The following is a 20,000-nucleotide window of genomic DNA, read 5'->3' on the forward strand; positions in this document are numbered from 1 at the left end:
CCGTCATTGCTTTGTTGCATTTTTAGACCTGACCTCACTATTGCGGATAACGATACAAAAATTATTCCACTGAAAACTTCATCTGGAAGGTCACGGTCATATGCGATATTAAATCACTGAAACCAGTATCATTACAGAACAGTCGTTATACATAGATGTTAAAACAACTATTTTCATATTTACAAACGATTGTCGCGTCGGTTTAAATCTACTGCAGTTGGCTATATAAAGACGAAAATCTCGTAAGTTAGAAACAGACTTTTCTAATCCTTTTGATTGACACGAGTGCCAAAACACACCCTACCTTTCGCCATGAGTGGTGTAACTTCAATTCTCCTCGCTGGTCCCAGTCGTAGCTCACTTTTCACTCTCTGGGATATCGTTAACGAGGTCTCCTGTCCTCTGAGGTGTTACATAAAGTGGATTCGGGTGATTTTGAATCATATCTTACCACACTCACGTCTGTGGTACTGCTGTTTAAAAGACATTTTTGCCAAATCATACTTGCTTTTACGTATAACCGTACATTATACCTATGCCTAAGATACTGCGTAACCAAAGATGGTAGAAATGATAGTGTTAGTAGTGGGTCCTGGTGGTACATGAAGCACATTAGTATGTTCGAGGAGTCGAGAAGTGGTTGGCAGGCCAGTTGAGGGCTTCGCGTCATATGTTTTGTGCCGATGAAACTCCTAAAGCTCTCTGTTCAAGATTTAATGATGAGTACCCTTTATTTTTTCCTTCTTCGTATATACATGTATTACGTCAGTGTACCCCACTTGATGCACTGTAGGCCTTACTGAAGGTCGTGTGCAGCGTTCATAGGGCCTCTAGCTGCCCAACCTGTTTAGTCTGTTTCTTCATCTTAGTGTCCAACCTCTCTAACAGTTACTTCTTAGTGCAACTGTAGGGTTTTTTTTCCAGTGCCACCTTCAAATCCTTGTACCTCATGTCTTATTTACTGGATCTCTTTTGTCTTGCTGTCCAACCACTCCAGCTCCTTCTTTTCACTGTCTTAACCGCTTAGTGGCCTACAGTGCTCCAGTGCCTTGCTTGAAAGCCTAAATTTCATAAATCAGTCATTTAGTTTTTTTTTTTTTCCATTCAGCTTTTCTATAAATTTAGGAATTAATGTTTCTATTACCACTACGTTACTTTCCTTTAAAAATTATAATTCCCAAGAATAATTCGGCTTTATTGAAGCATTTTAAAATTTTACTAAAGGTACATAATCCACTTGACACTTCAAATATCCTTAAGGTTTTCTTCAAAGTATTCCTTTACCTTAATATGCTGAATTCTTTACATCACAATTTATGCAAATGATTTCCTTAATCTGTTGTATAAAATTCCTTCCATCAGATAGTTTCTGAAAGCGAGCCCTGTATCTTATTGTAAAGACATCTTCTTTGGAAAACTAATTCCATTGGAATCGCACAACATGTCATACAGAATTCCGTATATAAAGAAATTTCTGGATAAGATTCCCCTTCATCCAGTATATAAAATTTCCAAGGATTCCTTTAACTTTAAATATAAAATTCCCCATAATACCTTTCATCAAAGGATTCCCTTATCATAATGAATTAAGTTTCCCATGCCATTAAAATGCCTTTAAAAAATCAAATGCACACAAACACAATGCCCTCAAAAACTTTTTCCCCCTTCCACCCTACAAATTAATCAATGGGACTCGGTAGTCTGGGGAACTTTAAATTAAGAAGAGGAGGAGAAGGAGTGAGAGGAAGTGAAGTGGAAGTGAAAGGCTATTCCTTGAGAAGAGTGCCACTAATGAATGTATGGGTTCCACGGGGTGAGGGAGGTTAGGATGGTCTTCTGTCCCTTGGGAGGGGAAGGGGGCGCCCCTTCTTCAAGGACCCCAGGGTGTGTGTGTGTGTGTGTGTGTGCACCGGCCGTCTTCCTCAGCCAGGAGTTTGGGGAGAGGTGGGGGGGTCTTTGAGGGTCCCCAGGGTGTGTGTGTGTGTGTGTGTGTGTGAAACCTTCCATCTGAACCTCTTCGTAAGTATGGATGACCCTCGAGATGATTTCCAGAGAAGTTCTCTTAGGGCGAACTTGATGAAACTAGGTCGGCGGTAGAAAAACTTGATTTGCTTAATCAGATGGTTTTTTTTCTTCTTCTTCCATTTAGGAACGTATAGGAAAAGATTAGGTTTTTTAAATACTGATTTCAAGGGTGCTTTGACCTCATTTAGATTTGTACATATTCGTACAGCAGTGATTTTTTTTACTTCCTGAAATTGGCATATCAGTTTGACAATAATTGTAATGGACATAACGTACAAAATACTTTAGTAGTTGATGCCACTTTTTTAATTAGTATTTTTTCTTAATTGAAATTTGTATTTTTTCATAAATTGAAACATTTATCAGTAGCCAGTATGTAGACTATTAAAGCCTCTCCAGCAAATTTTTGCAAAAATTGTAACCGTCTTTCCTGTTTCAAGTCCTGCCTTGTTCTGAAGTAATTTTTCTCTCTGGAAAACACGTACAGTAAAAATTACATAAAATAAAGCGGAAATTTAAAACAAAGACCAATGTTATCCAGTGAAACAAAAATAGTTATGTAAGACAGAAATGTTCCTGGAACTGATGAGACTAGAGGGAACTTCAATCACGATACCTGGTGAAAATAGTAGTTGTTCTAAAATATAAAATGCACTGATAAATCTGGTGGTCATTTGGGGGGAATGCAAAAGGTGAAATTTCCAGATCGCCATTTAATTTAAAACTCAGTCTTTGGATTAGTAGAGTGGAGTTTCCACCTTCTCTCATAAAAGGTGCACCTTTCAGATATTCCATTTTGAAAAGTTTGTCTTTGGATTAGTAGAGTGGAGTTTCCACCTTCTCTCATAAAAGGTGCACCTTTCAGATATTCCATTTTGAAAAGTACACCCTATGATTGTCAGGTTGAAGTTTGCAGTTCACTTATTAAGCCTCAGGCTTGAAGTTTCCAGCTCACCTTTCACATGTTAATGAAGTTTCCAGTCAACCTTGTACATATCATAGTGGAGCTTGATTTTCACCTTTTAAATGTCAGTGTGAAGTTTGCAGTTTACTTTTCAAGAGTCAGAGCTATAAATGTCAGGGTGAAGTTTGCAGTTTACTTTTCACTTTTCACTTGTCAGAGTTATAAATGTCAGGGTGAAGTTTGTACATCTCAGAGTTGTAAATGTCAGGGTGAAGTTTGTACATCTCAGAGTTGTAAATGTCAGGGTGAAGTTTGCAGTTTACTTTTCACATGTCAGTCATAAATGTCAGGGTGAAGTTTATTTTTCACATGTCAGAGTTATACATACCAGAGTGAAGTTTACAGTTTACTCTTCACATGTCAGAGTTATAAATGCCCAGATGAAGTTTGCAGTTTACTTTTCACATGTCTTAGTTATAAATGTCAGAGTTATAAATGTCAGGGTGAAGTTTGCAGTTTACTATTCACATGCCAGAATTAAAAATGTTAGGGTGAAGTTTGCAGTTTACTTTTCACATGTCAGAGTTATAAAGTTAGTTTAAACTTTTGTCAGAGTTATAAATGTCAGGATGAAGTTTGCAGTTTACTTTTCACATGTCAGAGTTATAAATGTCAGGGTGAAGTTTGCAGTTTACTTTTCACATGTCAGAGTTATAAATGTCTTAGTAAATTTTGCAGTTTACTTTTCACATGTCAGAGTTATAAATGTCAAGGTAAAGATTGCAGTTTACTTTTCACATGTCAGAGTTATAAATGTCTGGGTGATGTTTGCAGTTTACTTTTCACATGTCATAGGTATAAATATCAGGGTAAAGATTTAAGTTTACTTTTCACAAATCATAGTTATAAATGTCAGAGTGAAGTTTGCAGTATACTTTTCACATGTTATAGTTATAAATGTCAGGGTGAAGTTTGCAGTTTTCTTTCACATGTCATAGTTATAAATGTCACATGACAGAGGTATACATGTCAGGGTGAAGTTTGCAGTATATTTTTCACATGCCAGATGTATAAATGTCAGGGTGAAGTTTGCAGTTTACTTTTCACATGTCAGAGATGTAAATGTTAGGATGAAGTTTGCAGTTTACTTTTCACATGTCAGTTATAAATGTCAGGGTAAGTTTGCAGTTTACTATTCACATGTCAGAATTATAAATGTCAGGGTGTAGTTTCCAGTATATTTTTCCACATCTCAGAGTTATAAATGTCAGGGTGAAGTTTGTAGTTTACTTTTCTCATGTCAGAGTTGTAAATGTCAGGGTGAAATTTGCAGATTACTTTTCACATGCCAGCGTTATAAATGTCAGGGTGAAGTTTGCAGTTTACTATACACATGTCAGAGTTATAAATGTCAGGGTGAAGTTTGCAGTTTACTTTTCACATGTCAGAGTTATTTATGTCAGGGTGAAGCTTGCAGTTTACCTCTCACTTGTCAGATTACAAATGTCAGGGTGAAGTTTGCAGTTTACTATTCACATGTCAGAGTTATAAATGTCAGGGTGAAGCTTGCAGTTTACTTCTCACTTGTCAGAGTTATAAATGTCAGGGTGAAGTTTGCAGTTTACTTTTCACATGCCAGAGTTATAAATGTCCGGGTAAAGTTTGCAGTTTACTATTCACATGTCGTAGTTATAAATGTCAGGGTGAAGTTTGCAGTTTACTTTTCACATGTCAGAGTTATAAATGTCAGGGTGAAGTTTGCAGTTTACTTTTCACATGTCTTAGTTATAAATGTGAGGGTGAAGTTTGCAGTTTACATTTCACATCTCAGTGTTGTAAATGTCAAGGTGAACATGTCAGTCTTAGTTATAAATGTCAGGGTGAAGTTTTGCAGTTTACTTTTCACGTTTCATAGTTATAAATGTCAGGGTGAAGTTTCCAGTTTACTTTTCACATGTCATAGTTATAAATGTCAGGGTGAAGTTTGCAGTTTACTTTACACATGTCAGTGTTGTAAATGTCTGGGTGAAGTTTGCAGTTTACTTTTCACTTGTCTTAGTTATAAATGTCAGGGTGAAGTTTTGCAGTTTACTTTTCACGTGTCATAATTATAAATGTCAGGGTGAAGTTTCCAGTTTACTTTTCACATGTCATAGTTATGTCAGGGTGAAGTTTGCAGTTTACTTTACACATGTCAGAGTTTTAATGTCAGATTGAAGTTTGCAGTTTACTTTTCACATGTCAGAGTTATAAATGTCAGGTGAAGTTTGCAGTTTATTTTTCACACATCAAAGTTATAAGTGTCAAGGTGATGTTTGCAGTTTACTTTTCACATGTCATAGTTATAAATATCAGGGTGAAGTTTGCAGTTTACTATTCACATGTCAGAGTTATAAATGTCAAGGTGAAGTTTGCAGTTTACTTTTCACTTGTCTTAGAATTAAAAATGTCAGGGTGAAGTTTTGCAGTTTACTTTTCACATGTCAGAGTTATAAATGTCAGGGTGAAGTTTGCATTATAATTTTCACATGCCAGAGTTATAAATGTCAAGGTGACGTTTGCAGTTTACTTTTCACATGTCTTAGTTATAAATGTCTGGGTGAAGTTTGCAGTTTACTTTGCACATGTCATAGTTATAAATGTCAGGGTGAAGTTTGCAGTTTACTTTTCACATGTCAGAGACGTAAATGTCAGTGTTTGTTTACTTTTAAATGTCAGAGGTATAAATGTCAAGGTGAAGTTTGCAGTTTACTTTTCACATGTCTTAGTTATAAATGTCAGAGCGAAGTTTGCAGTTTACTTTTCACATGTCATAGGTATAAATGTCAGGGGAAGTTTGCAGTTTACTTTTCACAAATCATAGTTATAAATGTCAGAGTGAAGTTTGCAGTATACTTTTCACATGTTATAGTTATAAATGTCAGGGTGAAGTCTGCAGTTCACTTTTCACATGTCAGAGTTTTTTATGTTAGGGTGAAGTTTATAGTAGGCTACACCTTCTTTGTGTGAAGTGAAGTTTGCAGTTCGTATTTTATATACCATAGTGAAGTTTTCAGTTCATCTATGCAATATGTGTGTGACTTCTCCAGTTTCAGTGGTTTAATTAAATGTCAGAGCAGTGTTTCCAGTTCGCCTTTGAAAGTCATTGTCGAGGTTCTCTTTCATCAAGCAAATTATATATGTACATTGAGTGTAACTGAATTTATACAGTGTTAAATGCTGCTTTATCAAAATCGTGATACATTTTTGTGAATCAGAAAATCGTTTCTAAGGTTTCCAATTCGTCAACAACTATGGAAGCAGCGTTGTCAATTTACCATTAAAGCATGTTACGGCGTTTCCTTTGTTTTGATCTACGATTTCGTTTGGTTTCCACATATTAGTGAGCTCTCATGAACTCTAGATTTGAGTTCATGTAAATTGGTTCCACATTTTTGCTGAACTCATGAACTCATGATTTGAGTTCATATAAAGAAAATAAGATTCTCAATTCCTTACTCGGATTGTCGACTTTCCACTTCGTTGAATACATTATCAAAACACGAGTCTTTCCTTTCGTCATTAAACTCGCTCAGTGGAGTTTTCAGCCCTTCATGGAGATATCAAAGCCGGGGTTCCGAGATGTCATTAGAATATGAGACCAGTTTCAAGTGCGTCATTAAAATGTGATACCAAATATTTCTGAACTTGATTAAAAAAAAAAGTTATTCATCCGTCATCTGGCAACCAGCAACAGCGTGCCAAATACTGCTTTTTAGTTGTTTGTGATTTTTCAACGGTGAGTATTAAAGTAATGTTCAAGTTATCACAAATCTTATATGGAATTTGATATACATATCCTTTAGTACTGTCGGGTGAGGTCTTTATAAGTGCTTGTTTCATTGTTTTATTGTTCTTAAACTCCAAAATTCTTAAGAAGATGGGAGATATCTTGTGTTAGTTTCTTTTTTGCTTTAATACAGTCTTTTTGCCGCTTCTAATGCAGTGTCTTAGTATATATACAGGATATTTGAATACCCTGCTTGTATAATTAATCTTATCTATTTCATCATCAAAATATTCAGAACTACATACGTTAACGTAGTGCTCTTCAGTACATAGTTGTGAACGCTGATTTCTTAACCTTACTGCTTTGACCAGAATAATATTGCACGTAGGCAGAAACATCAGTAGATTTTTCAGTAAACACTGTATTTAAGCCCATTACTAATATTGTATTAATACTATTACTAGCATTAAGACAACCCAAAAAGGATATAGGCAACCGTCATTTTCCATTTCCTTATTAAATTTTAATTGATGTTATTATTCAGTTTGTCAACGAAGTTATTTCAATTTGTCATTTACAATTATTATATATATATATATATATATATTATATTATATATTTATATATATATATATATATATATTTATATATATATATATATATATATATATATATATATATATATATATATAATATATATATATATATATATATATATATATATATATATATGTGTGTGTGTGTACGTATGTGTATATGTATGTGTGTGTGTTTTTACCCAAACCAGAGAAGCACCCCCTTCAATGATAGCTAACGAACGCAGACATGAAATAGAAGAAATAATATTATTACTTATGTAAGGGGAGGCTCATAACACCCGCCAATGTAATGGAATGTCAGTACCAGATCATACTGGCTGCAATAAAGGAACGCCAACCGCAGCATTATTGTTATTGTCCTTTTTATTATACGTCGACTGTTTTCTCTGGTGCGTCGCCGTCATGTCACTCTTCTGAGTGGTAGCTGGTATTTTTTTCTTTCTTTATTTTTACACCTCTGTCATGTCACTTTGTGAGGTCAGACGTTCAAAGGCTTTTCCTCCTTGAATTTCCAACCTTTCAAGTTGTCTCTTGTTTGTTGTTGTTTCTTTTGTATAGTGGTGTTTAGTCATTTGTTTTTTTTTTAAAGTCTCAGATTTGTATGGGGGTCTATCGCTGACACATTTTCTCATTAAATATAATCCGGGCTTTCAGAGTATTCTCTACTCTTTTTTATTCATATGAAGATGGCATTAAAATATTCTCTCTCTCTCTCTCTCTCTCTCTCTCTCTCTCTCTCTCTCTCTCTCTCTCTCTAGATGTAATATATTCTTTCCGTTATTCTGTCATTTGTGTTTTTTGTTTTTTCATTCATAAAAGATGGGCTAAATCACGATACCCTTACCTAGCCAAAACCTTTTGACAAGATGAAGTATTGGATTGCTTGTGTTGGAAGACCATGTTAGGGAACAACCATGAGATTGTTGGTATCTGCAGAGCAAATTGCCGTTGTAGTTAAAATTTGTCATGAGGCTTTCCAGTTTATTTTGCTACGTGTTCTTTTGCATTGCACTGTTTAGGTTTTGACGTCGCTGGAGGCTTTACGGGTTTACATATATATCACGTTTTTCGACATTTTCAAAGTGCGCCGTTTTATATTGTACAGGTCACTTTATTATGTCGTCAGGTGAAGGTCAGCAGTTAGCATATGGCATTCTTAGGTAGTTAAAAGGTAAAAGCTTAGAGAAGTTTCGTCTCGTTTGTGTATGTGTGGAGATATTGTTCTGGACGTTGAAAAAACACAGGCCTGAATAGCTCGAGTGAAAAAAACACAAGTCTGAAGTGCTCGAGTGTTTATTCTGTGAGGGTCCAGGGCTAGACTTAGAAAAGTAACGCATGAATTTTTGAAGTATGCCTAAATTTGCATACTGTAAACAATTGCACTTAATTTCTTCAGGGTTAGGTGATGAGATTTGCTATTGCAAACTATGTAATTTTATAGGTCCTGTGTGACATCTGCCTAGTAATATCCATGTACAGAATTTGCATAATTCTAACGCCAATTTTCTGTCGTTTAACCGTTTTGAGTTGAAGTTCATTCTTATCTTATGTGAATCCCTTAACCTTTTTAAAATGAGGCAGAACAAAACCAGTTGCCAGTCAGTGAGATAGGTTTTGTTCAGAAGTAATTGAAGGAAGTGAAGTGAAACGACTGCAGTGCAGAGCCACTGGAGAATGTTTCTAGTCGGGTCTGTACTGTAGTTGCATGGGTGAATTTCTAATATATACTGGGCAAAAATATGTTTATCTTCATTTGTGGAATTGGACACCTGTGCATATGATAAGTACTTAGTTGGCTGACCTGAGGCAAATGGCAAATAATGTCAAGAGTATATATGGTCACAAAGTGCCCAACAGCGAACGAAATAACTTCAGTGTTGCCAGTTACTTGTCCCTTGTCACTCTTTCTCTTTTAAAATTATTCATATTCTGAAATTGCTCGTTTCTACTTAACCAGCCATTTGCTAAATAGGCAGAAATTGAATTAAACGTACATAGAATTGAGAAGCAGTATTACAACCTTGGATTGTCATACAAAGTTCTTGTGTTATCTGTTTGGGAGTCTATCTTTATCAAATGGTAATTGTTTCGTATTCCGCTCTCTTTGTTTAACCGTTTTGCCAAATACATTCATTATACTCGTGGACTGATGATGATAATATTTCTGTTTACCATTTAAGGTACGCACGAACACAAATTTGACTTATCAACGAAAATTATTACATATACTGTATTGCGTTAGATACGGGGAGGTGGGGATAAAACTGCAGAGAGAGAGAGAGAGAGAGAGAGAGAGAGAGAGAGAGAGAGAGAGAGAGAGAGAGAGAGAGAAGGTCCCAAGGTCATAAGATTCCTTTATATTGCCGTGTTACTGCTCCGGTAATTCATTTTCATTTGTTTTGATAAGTTTATTGCCTCGTAAAAACTCTCTCTCTCTCTCTCTCTCTCTCTCTCTCTCTCTCTCTCTCTCTCTCTCTCTCTCTCTACAGACAGTTGCAACCTGTTCACCCTAAAGGAAGATATATGTTGCAAAAGTAAATAACGGTTGTTATCATACGAAATAAAACAAGGAGAAAAAATTTGAAATATAGATTTTTCTTGAACACACACACACACACGTATGTGTTTACTATTATAGTTTAGATGTACGCACATGGACATACTCATATGCCCCTTCCTTGCCGTTCAATCTCTCTCTCTCTCTCTCTCTCTCTCTCTCTCTCTCTCTCTCTCTCTCTCTCTCTCTCTCTCTCTCTCGTATCGCCTGGCGTCCTTCAAAAGTTACCTCGTTTGCCTGACCTGATGTCTTTGTTTAAGTCACTCTCCCCCTGCAGCAAGTGCCCTCACTTTCCTGATCCTAAAATCTGATGTCTTGTCCTTTTTACAAGTTTCCTCGTTTTCTCTTTCCTTTATGTCTTCTTTGCCCTGTCCCTTCTCTGTCCCAAGTTGAGTGTTTGTTTCCTGAAAGTCTGTGAGTGTCTTTATCTTTGTTCCTCTTTTCAGATGTGTAGTTTTTTTTCAACTGATTTTAACTCCATTTATTATTGGTTCTTGTTTGTTTTTATTTATTTTCACATTTTGTTATACTCTTCACATTTTCCACATGGAGGCATTCCAGATTTTGGTACTTGCTTAGTCTGGTCAGTGTCCATTTAGTCCCGTTCTAATTGAAAGTTTACATATTTAGAATGATATTTGTAACCAGAAATAATGCTAGCAGTAATTGTATTAAGTTTCACACTCTCGTGGTGTCCTCTCGCTTATAGCTTTGCCCTCATGTCCTTGGTCACCTTCGCGTTGAAATTTGTTTAGTTGAAGGTTCTTCCGAGTTTCCTTTCCCTACATAATTTATTCATTTGTTTCCAATCGATTTACAGTGCACCTGTGCTAAAGTCGTTCTTAATCGCCTTCGTTTATAAATATATCCTCATTTTTATGCACTGTTTTCTCTCTCTCTCAAAAAGTCAAACTACTTATTTCTTTCGTTTGTTGATATATTTATTGGTATATTATTAGGTACTGCAATTCTCTTCAGCCATAAAGTTCATCTCCCTCAAAATTTTCCAAATGTTTTTCAGATAGTTGCCCTCGTTTCCTGATACTAATATCTCTCTCTAAATGCCTCTCCCCCTCAGAATTTTGTTCAGATTTCTTTCAGATGGTTTCCATCATTTCCCGATCCTAATATATCTCTCTAAATGTCTCTCTTCCTCAGAATTTTGTTCAGATTTCTTTTGAGATAGTCGCCTGCATTTCGTTTGACTAATATCTTTGTTTTTGTCTCCGTTCCCTCAGGTCGACCTGGCCGCAGACGTGATTACGTATGACTCCGACGACGAGGGTGACACACCGACGAGGATGTCTGGGCGGCGACGCGGAGGAGGAGGAGGCGAGATGGGCGGAGGCGTGGGAGTGGCGAGAAACAAGCGGGGCACGCCCATGTACTCGCGGGAGGACATCCGCGAACAATACTGCATCAACGACAAGGAACTTCACGCCCTGGAGGCGTCCAGACGCAAACCGATATTCGGTTGCCTGACCTCAAGTAATACTCAGGTGAGTCTCTCTCTCTCTCTCTCTCTCTCTCTCTCTCTCTCTCTCTCTCTCTCTCTCTCTTTGGTAGCACCTCGGACCCACGAAAAGGTGAGGGCCATTTGGAGTAAGATATACTGGGTCTGAATGAGGCTGACGCTACGATTTCCCTGCAGAGGAATGTTGACAATTGATGGGCCCTTTATTTTTCATTAGCACCTACATATTGAAACACTCTTTCTTCGGAGTCTCGGGTCTGATTGTGACCCGTTTCCACTCCCATCAGATTCTTGAGAAATGTTGGGGAGCTTATAAGCCTTCATTTTCGCAGTGAGACTCCTGGTCCCATGCTCGTCTGTGTACTGAATGAAGATAATTTTCTCGAGTATGGCGTATGGCTGGATTTGGTCTGACGAAAGACATTAAGGTTGAGTTTATCAGATGAGCATTTTGAGAGGAGATGGGCCTTATTAGAGGTAATAGAGCTGATTTCCTAGAATAGGGATTCTGAGAGGGTTGACTCTCTTGGCTAGGACTCGTGAGAGATAATGAGGGGAAAATAGGCTGATTTTCTCGAGTAAGTTTTGATGTTTCATGGTCAACTTTCTGTATTGGCCGCACCAGGAAGAATAAGCCTCACTCTGATTTGGTGCTTATGGTAGGTAGCAAGGCTTACTTAATGAGTTAGGCTTATGGAGAAAATAGATAGACTTTTTACATGGCTTATGGGAAGCTCTCATGGGGAATGAAATCGATTTCTGCAGTGGGGCTTTTTGGAAGTAATAGACGTATTTTTCTTAGGGTTATGAACAGTATTAGAACTAATAAAGGTAATAATATTGACTTCATCAAACAACACACGTAAGAAATAATTGAATTTCATGACTGGGGCCTAAAAGAATAAGTAATATGAAGTATAAAAGAGTAAGTAATATGAGTAAAATAGTTTTACGAGAAGAGATTATTATTATTATTATTATTATATTATTATTATTATTATTATTATTATTATTATTATTACTGATGCTGACCAAAGAACAACCTCAGTTGGGAAAGTAGGATGCTATAAGACCCAGGGCTCCAACAGGGAAAGCACCGTAGGGCGGAAAAAGAAACAAAGAATATACTGCATAAGAGAAATAACTCAAAGAAAATAAAATGAGATAAAACAACCAACAACCATTCGAGTGACTGAGCCAGATAACAGAACTGAGGTCTGGAATAGGAAATTAAAGTGGTAGTAAAGTTCTTATCTAACAATTTAAAATGCGAGTAGGCTTATGGAGACTAAACCGGGGAACAGTACTCAAAGCACGACAGAATAAAAGAATTTAAACATTTCCACAAGGTAGACAGATTTTCTAAAACCTTGAAAAGTCTCTGAATGCAAATGTTTTTGCAATTGAAGAAAAGATAAGCCGGGAAATATCTCAAAATTTAAATTGCTGTCAAGAATGACACGTAGAATTTTGAATGAGATGCAAATAGATGTCGTCGATGTATATATAATAAATAGCATGGACCGAGAACATTACCCTTAGGAACAGCAGGGATTACATGCCTGTAGTCTTTAGTGAAAGACGAGAGGTCCAACATATGAATGAGACTTAAAAGGGATAAAGTGGCTCGATTTTTCGGCTAGGGCTGGTGAGATAAACAAGGCTGAATTTCTCGAGCGGGGCTTGTGATACGAAATGGGGAAATCTTTTCCCAAAAGGGTTGATGAGAAGTAATGTGACTGATTTATTAAAGAAAGACTCGTTAGAAATTTCTTGACCTATGACACGTAACAGAATAGTCCCTCTTAAGGAGGCTAATACATGGTAATGGCGGTTTTTCAAGTAAGGCGTAGGGAAAGTAATAACACTAACTTTTACGAGTAGAGCTTTTGAGAAGTAATTGATCTTGCCTCCTCTAGTAAAACATATTACGGTAATAGGGCTGACTCCCTCTGGTTAGTCCTACGTTGGTTAATGGTTTAACTTTTCTTGGGAAAAGTTGGGGCAAGTTTGCCGGAGTTATCAGATATGTATGGAACACAGTCCCCTTGTTTCGTTGCTATGCAGCGCGGAAGATGTACAGCTTATGGCATTTTATACTCCTGAGTCAGTAGTATCGTGTTTGTGTTAACTTCATTGGTTTTTCGATCACTCTGGGCTTTTTAAGTTCTGTGATCGGTTCCCTTTACAGCTTTAGGTTTGTCGAAGAATTTGGAATAAAAGGCATGAACATGGCTGACTGGTTGGTAAATTCAGTCTTCATTAGAAGATTCTAAATTAATCTAGTCCCAAATGTTGGATAAACAATTTTTTTTTATATCTAGTAGATGGGATGTTTCTCCAACAATGTTTCTCCAACAACGCTAGAAAAGATGATAGCTTTCTTACAGCCAGTCTTGGCCTCTCTCTCTCTCTCTCTCTCTCTCTCTCTCTCTCTCTCTCTCTCTCTCTCTCTCTCTCTCTCTCTCTCTCTCTCTCTGCAGGGACAAACGATCTGGCACTGTCTGTTAACCTATTGTGTGTCTACTGAATCGAACAGCAAATCATGTATTTTTCGATCAGTTGAAATTGTTGGGTCGCATCAATATATGTATGCATATGAGAGAGAGAGAGAGAGAGAGAGAGAGAGAGAGAGAGAGAGAGAGAGAGAGAGAACATGAGCTATCAATTTTCGGCAAACTGTATGCCATCATAAGTTATGATTAAATTTGGGGAGGCCATCGACAAGGTAATTTTACCCCCACTGGGGTTTAACCATTACTCATCTGATATTCTGTCTCTAACCTGCTCCAAATTCATTTCTCTCTCTCTCTCTCTCTCTCTCTCTCTCTCTCTCTCTCTCTCTCTCTCTCTCTCTCTCTCTCATCTTCATCATGAGTATTTATTCGATCTTTTCTGTCCATGAACTTTTTCTTATACATTTCCAGGTGGTGTCTCGCTATTCCCAACCATAATGAACCCTCTCCCTATACAGAAATACACTATGCATTCTGTTGTACAGTTGTTTCTGTCTCCTGAGCATTTTTCAATAAGATTAATCTCGGATTTACCCGTTTTAAGCGGATTATTTCACATCTTCATTACACCTAGTTCATGTATTGCCATATTAAGAGGAAATTCATAATATTTGACAACACTGACGTCGACAGAGTAATTTCCAGTATGTCACCGTATGTTACATCGGATAACGTATAACCTAGAGAGAGGTTGCGTGCATTCACACTACAGTGGTTAGGATGCTGTCCTTATTAGCGGAAGGTCGTGGGTTCATGTAGGCACGTTCCGTTGAAATTGCGCTCATGTTGGCATGAGCAGTGAATTTGGTAAAGGATAGTAAGTCGATTATAGTAGGTTGCAGCCAGGTTGGAGAAAGACATGGGACTAAAATTGTCATCCAAAAAAATGGAGAAATAAATGCAAAGAGAAAGGTTAATGGGCAAACGTACAATAGATCAGATTAAAAGATGCAAATTAAGAGTTGCTGCATGAAAAGAATGTAGTCCTGGGTGATGGGAATGAACATTTTAAAGAATTGCAAAATATGGAAGATAGAATGACACAGATTTTTAACAAGACAAAATGGAAGGGGTTCGTGTAATGTTGAGATTGATTGTCGAAATGGTTGTTGAGGATGTAAGGTCGTTAAAATGTCTGGAGATGATGGGATTACTAGGGAGGTGTTACAGTGCAGTGATGGAAGTATGAAGGAGTGGTTGACTAGGGTGTGTAAGGTATCTGGAGTATAGAAATGCTCCAAAGAAGTTCGTGAATAGGATAAAGGCGTCCAAGATTTATGTGAGTATATACCATTACATAGCATACCAGAAAAAGTGGTCAGTAGGATTTACGTTGAGAAAGGATTTAGACAAGAAATAGGGTTTTTGGATCTGACGTATGCCCTAGTTGTATGAGAAGTTTTAGAATAAAAGGAAAACCCTTTATGTGGCTTACAGCGGCTTAGAAAAATCTTGTTAGAATTGATGGAATACAGTGTATGTTGAGGTTGCATTGTACAGAAAATAATTGTTGAAGAACAATTGAAATCTTTTAGTAGAAATAAAACATATCTGAATATGCAGATAAAGGAATATTTTTTTTTGAAGTGGGGCTGAGACAAAGATGCAATATCTCTATTGCTTGGGTGACCTAAGAACTCAGAGAAAAGGGTGTAGACGAAAAGTTGTTTCATAAGAAAGTGAATCACGATTATTGTTCAGAATAGGCGATGTTTACTGATGAGGTTAAGCTGCGGAGTTTTGAGGATATGAAAATGTCCTTTGAATGGTTTGTCGGAGAACTGGTTCGTCGATTTTCCCTTTCCCCAACGTGTCATATATATTTACTATCATTACCTGTATGAATCTACCTCTGTCTTTTGCAATTATTTGCCATTGCCGCTCTGCTCGTTTTGAGTTTTTGTAAAAGAAAAGTATTGAGATGGCTGTTTGTGTGTCCGTTTGCACTTTTTCTGTCCGCCCTCAGATCATAAAAACTACTGAGGCTAGAGGGCTGCAGATTGGTATGTTGATCATCCACCCTCCAATCGTCATAAATTGCAGCCCTCTAGGCTAAGTTTTAATTCTATTTAAGGTTAAGGTTGACTTTATGCGCAGTGCAGAAAGCTCGATTGCGCCGAGGAAACTTCGGCGCGTTTTTCACTTGTTTATTTTTGGTAACCAACAGTATTTTACTTATATCTTATGCGTTTTCCTGGTGCTTCTCCTTACATCCGCCAAAAAAATGTAACACTGTCTTGCCAACCTTGCGCAAACCAGTCACACCCTTGCAACATATTCTGACACACGTTTCCTTTCATCATAAAACACTTATAATGTCACTTCACAGATTACCTCAGCATCCCCACACATCGACAGTGCCAGTGCCTTCATAATCTTTTTCTAGGTCCAAAATTGGCCCTTGCTCTCAAGTATTTCAATTAATAATTCACACTTCTATCTTTTTTGCGTCTAAAATTATTTGTCTGTTAGTCCCCCAGTTCTGCATGTTACTTTACCGTTCAAAACCCTTCCTTAACTCCTCGTATGAAGTATCGTGTATATGAAGTAATATTGATATATTATATTTATATATATATATATATATATATATATATATATATATATATATATATATATATATATATATATATATATATTTATATATATATATATACAGACTATTTATGGGCATAAATATACACAGACTTTTATGGGCATAGTTTTTCCTCTCTCTTTTTCGATTCTCGTGCGGAGAATCGGAAAAATTCCGTCGGTATGAAGATTCCTGAAAGAAGCTTATTGATGCCGCTGAATCAGTTACTTTTAACAAAAATATATATACACATTTTATGTAATATATACAATATATACATACATATACTGTGTATATATATATATATATATATATATATATATATATATATATATATATATATATATATATATATATAATATTCACATACGTTTGCTCGCGTGGATACCTCCGACAGTGGGCGTTTGGTAGTTTTAGATGATAATATTACGTTATAATTACACGTAATTGTAATTTGCTTGTAGAGCATGTAAATAATTACAATGAACAAAGTCATTATGATAACGCGCTTTGTCACGATAATTCTATTTTGTTCTCATTGCACAAATTGTTGTGACTGAAATTTACTGTTTTGCTTTTAAAATTATATATATAATATACATATATATATATATAGATATATATATATATATATATATATATATATATATATATATATATATATATATATATATATATATATATATATATATATATTATATATATATACATATGTAGTACATTTTATAATTTTATATAGTATATAGATAGATGTGTGTGTGAGCGCGTGCACTTGTAAATAAACAAATGCCGAGATATAAAGGTTAGTAAAAAAAAAAAAAATTATCCCAGCATGAAAGTTGCAAATAGAGACACCCTGTCCGGAATGATTGCTATGTTGCGGGTAGTGTAGGTTAGGTTAAAGGATGCTTTTTAAAAGTGATTCTCGGTGATGTAAGGAGGGCAATTAAGATGCTGAAGAATGGAAGTTGCCCTGAGTTGCTGTGGTTGCGGTTTGAGATGCTGAGGGCACCGCGGTAGAAGTGACTGAGTGGCTGACCAGGGTGTGTAATGTAACTCTGGATAAGGAAAAGGTTCTGAAGGGAATTCGCTGAATTGTTTGTTTAGTTTATATTATGCAATAAAAATTAAGAGGGAGAGAACGTGGAAATAAGCACAGAAATTAAGAGGGTGAGAATATGGAAATAAACAGAAATAGTAAAAAAAAAGGAAATATGGTAAAGAAGAAGTATGTGTAGGGCATTTTGTGGTGGGTCGGTTATGTGGAAAAAATGGAGGACATGTGTTTGGGAAGTAGAAGGTATAATTCGGAAGCCTTAGAAAAGCTGTTTAGGCGAATTGGAGCAGTTAACGGAAAGGCCTGACTTAATATCCAGTTGTTATTTACAGTGCATTATATCGAATGGTAATTTGGATAATTGGGAGAACGAAAATGGTTGCAGTTACCTTGCATTTGGAGCTTTGATGTAGATGAATTTGCATACCTGAGTATTTTTATGAAATATTAATGTGAGGATGACTAAAAAAATTAGGAATATCTCTCTCTCTCTCTCTCTCTCTCTCTCTCTCTCTCTCTCTCTCTCTCTCTCTCTCTCTCTCTCTCTCTGTCATTTCCAGTTGAATGATGATCAAAGAGTTTGACCATATGGTAGGGACCATCCCTTTTTTTATTTTATTTGATGGTAATCATTATTTTTAATCGTTTGTTAGTAATCCTTGCATTTGCCTGGTGAAAACAGTTTCGTTTGGTTTTATTAATGGGTTGGGGAACGTGCGTGACTCACAAAACAACAATTAAGACAAAAAAAATGATAAATAGAACAAAATTTCAAACTGTCAACGTTAGAACTCGCTTTGCCAGCATGTACACCCACAGACACGAATAGACAAATGTAGCCAACATCACTACGTTCGGTTTGCTTATTTGTCGAGAACCATCGTAAGTTCTTCAAGGCTATTGTATATTTCGACCTGTATTCTTTTTGTCTGTCCTTATGTTTTGCTTTTGAATTTGTCACGTTTCTGAGTGTGTATGTGTGTGTGACTGTAGCTTTAGATATGTGTGTGCGCGTGTGTATATGCATGTACGCAAGCGCGTGTACACCCGACGCCCATTATTCCATCTGTCGCGCTCAAAGGCGTATCCTTTAATCCCGCAGGATCTTAATTAAGAAAAAAACCGATGATGAATCGCCGGCATCAGCTTTAATGCTTTGCATTATACATCACAATCATTAATCACCATTTCTCTCTTAATCACTATTTCGCTTTTAATCACTACTTCTCTAGTTTCAGGACATTATTCTTCTTTCTGCTTTTATCGTCTCGGCTTAATGTTGGGGTTTAAGAAAATTTATGGCGTTTCTGGTTCCCTTTTCAGCTTTTTAAGAAGAGTTGTTTCTGTTTATGTTTTATTTTGTATTTTCCGTTGCTTTCATTTAGGTTTGATCAGCCAGAAGAAATCTTTAGTTTATTTTAAAGTATTTGGCGAATTAATATTTTAATGTTTTTTTTTTAATATAAATTTATTTTTATTTACGGAATCAGTCTACATTGTTTGACAGTTTAATTCATTTAACAAGATAAGTATGGAAGAAAGATTGATTTTGGCCATTTCTGTTTGTATTATATAACAAGACTTCATTTCTTATATTATCTTTTATGTGACAGTGGTGAGTTTGCACTGCAGTATAAATTTGTCACATACACACGTTGGCAACTTATTGGACACTTATCACCAACACGTTGAATATAAGTCATGTAAGTCAACAACACACTGGTAGTCTTAACCAGTGCTTCATACGATTGTCCGGCATTTCCCAAGGATTCGTTTTTAATATACTGTCGTCGACCCGTTTTCAACTTGTTAGTGATGTGTGCGCAGTAAGTTGCCAACATGTGTCCAAGACATGTTTTAGTAAAGTGTGAACGCACCTTACGGTTACAGTAATTGTCTCTCCAAGAGAAGGAACTTTCAGGAATAAGTAATGTTGTGCTTTTTAAATCAGTGCAGTTGATGCTGCAATCGTTTTCATTGTTATTATTATTACAAGATTGATGGTTTGCACTACGCTGCTCGGAACCCGGCGCTACCCGTTATGTCTCTCCTACCCTCCCGATCCACTACCCACCCCACCCCCACCCAGGGCGGATAAACAGGTTTGCAGGAGGAGGGTGGATGTGTCATGTCTCCCCAAACCTCCCGGTCCCCTACCTACCCTGCCCCACCCGGGCGGACAAATTTGGATGTTCATTATTATTATTATTATTATTATTATTATTATTATTATTATTATTATTATTATTATTATTATTATTATTATGACTTCCGTTATTGTGCATTTTTTGAGTCCGATCGTCATACATTATGGTTACTAAGAGATAAAAAACGAGGCTTTGATTTTTACCTATGGTAATGTAATCATTACTGCTAATTAACTTGACGTAAGGATAAAAACCTGTTCAGATAATAATTAGGAAACACATTTTTGTCAGGCATGCTTTTTTACGTTATATAATAGGTTATATAATATATAATAGGTTAGGGTAAATTTGACGAAAAATGCTTTGTGTATTAAAAT

The 20,000-nt window shown here is 36.4% G+C and overlaps 1 protein-coding gene across 1 annotated transcript in view; it reads left to right on the forward strand.

Moving 5' to 3' along the window:
- Window positions 1–20,000, forward strand: part of LOC136854827 (microtubule-associated protein futsch-like) — a 130,414-nt gene that overhangs the window by 775 nt on the left and 109,639 nt on the right. Inside the window, exon 2 of the mRNA XM_067131365.1 lies at window positions 11,093–11,353. Coding sequence (XP_066987466.1) covers window positions 11,156–11,353 — 198 coding nt within the window. The 5' untranslated portion in view covers window positions 11,093–11,155. The remainder of the gene's footprint in view (window positions 1–11,092; window positions 11,354–20,000) is intronic.

Source organism: Macrobrachium rosenbergii, chromosome 30 (assembly GCF_040412425.1).
Source record: "Macrobrachium rosenbergii isolate ZJJX-2024 chromosome 30, ASM4041242v1, whole genome shotgun sequence".
Lineage (NCBI taxonomy): Eukaryota > Metazoa > Arthropoda > Malacostraca > Decapoda > Palaemonidae > Macrobrachium > Macrobrachium rosenbergii.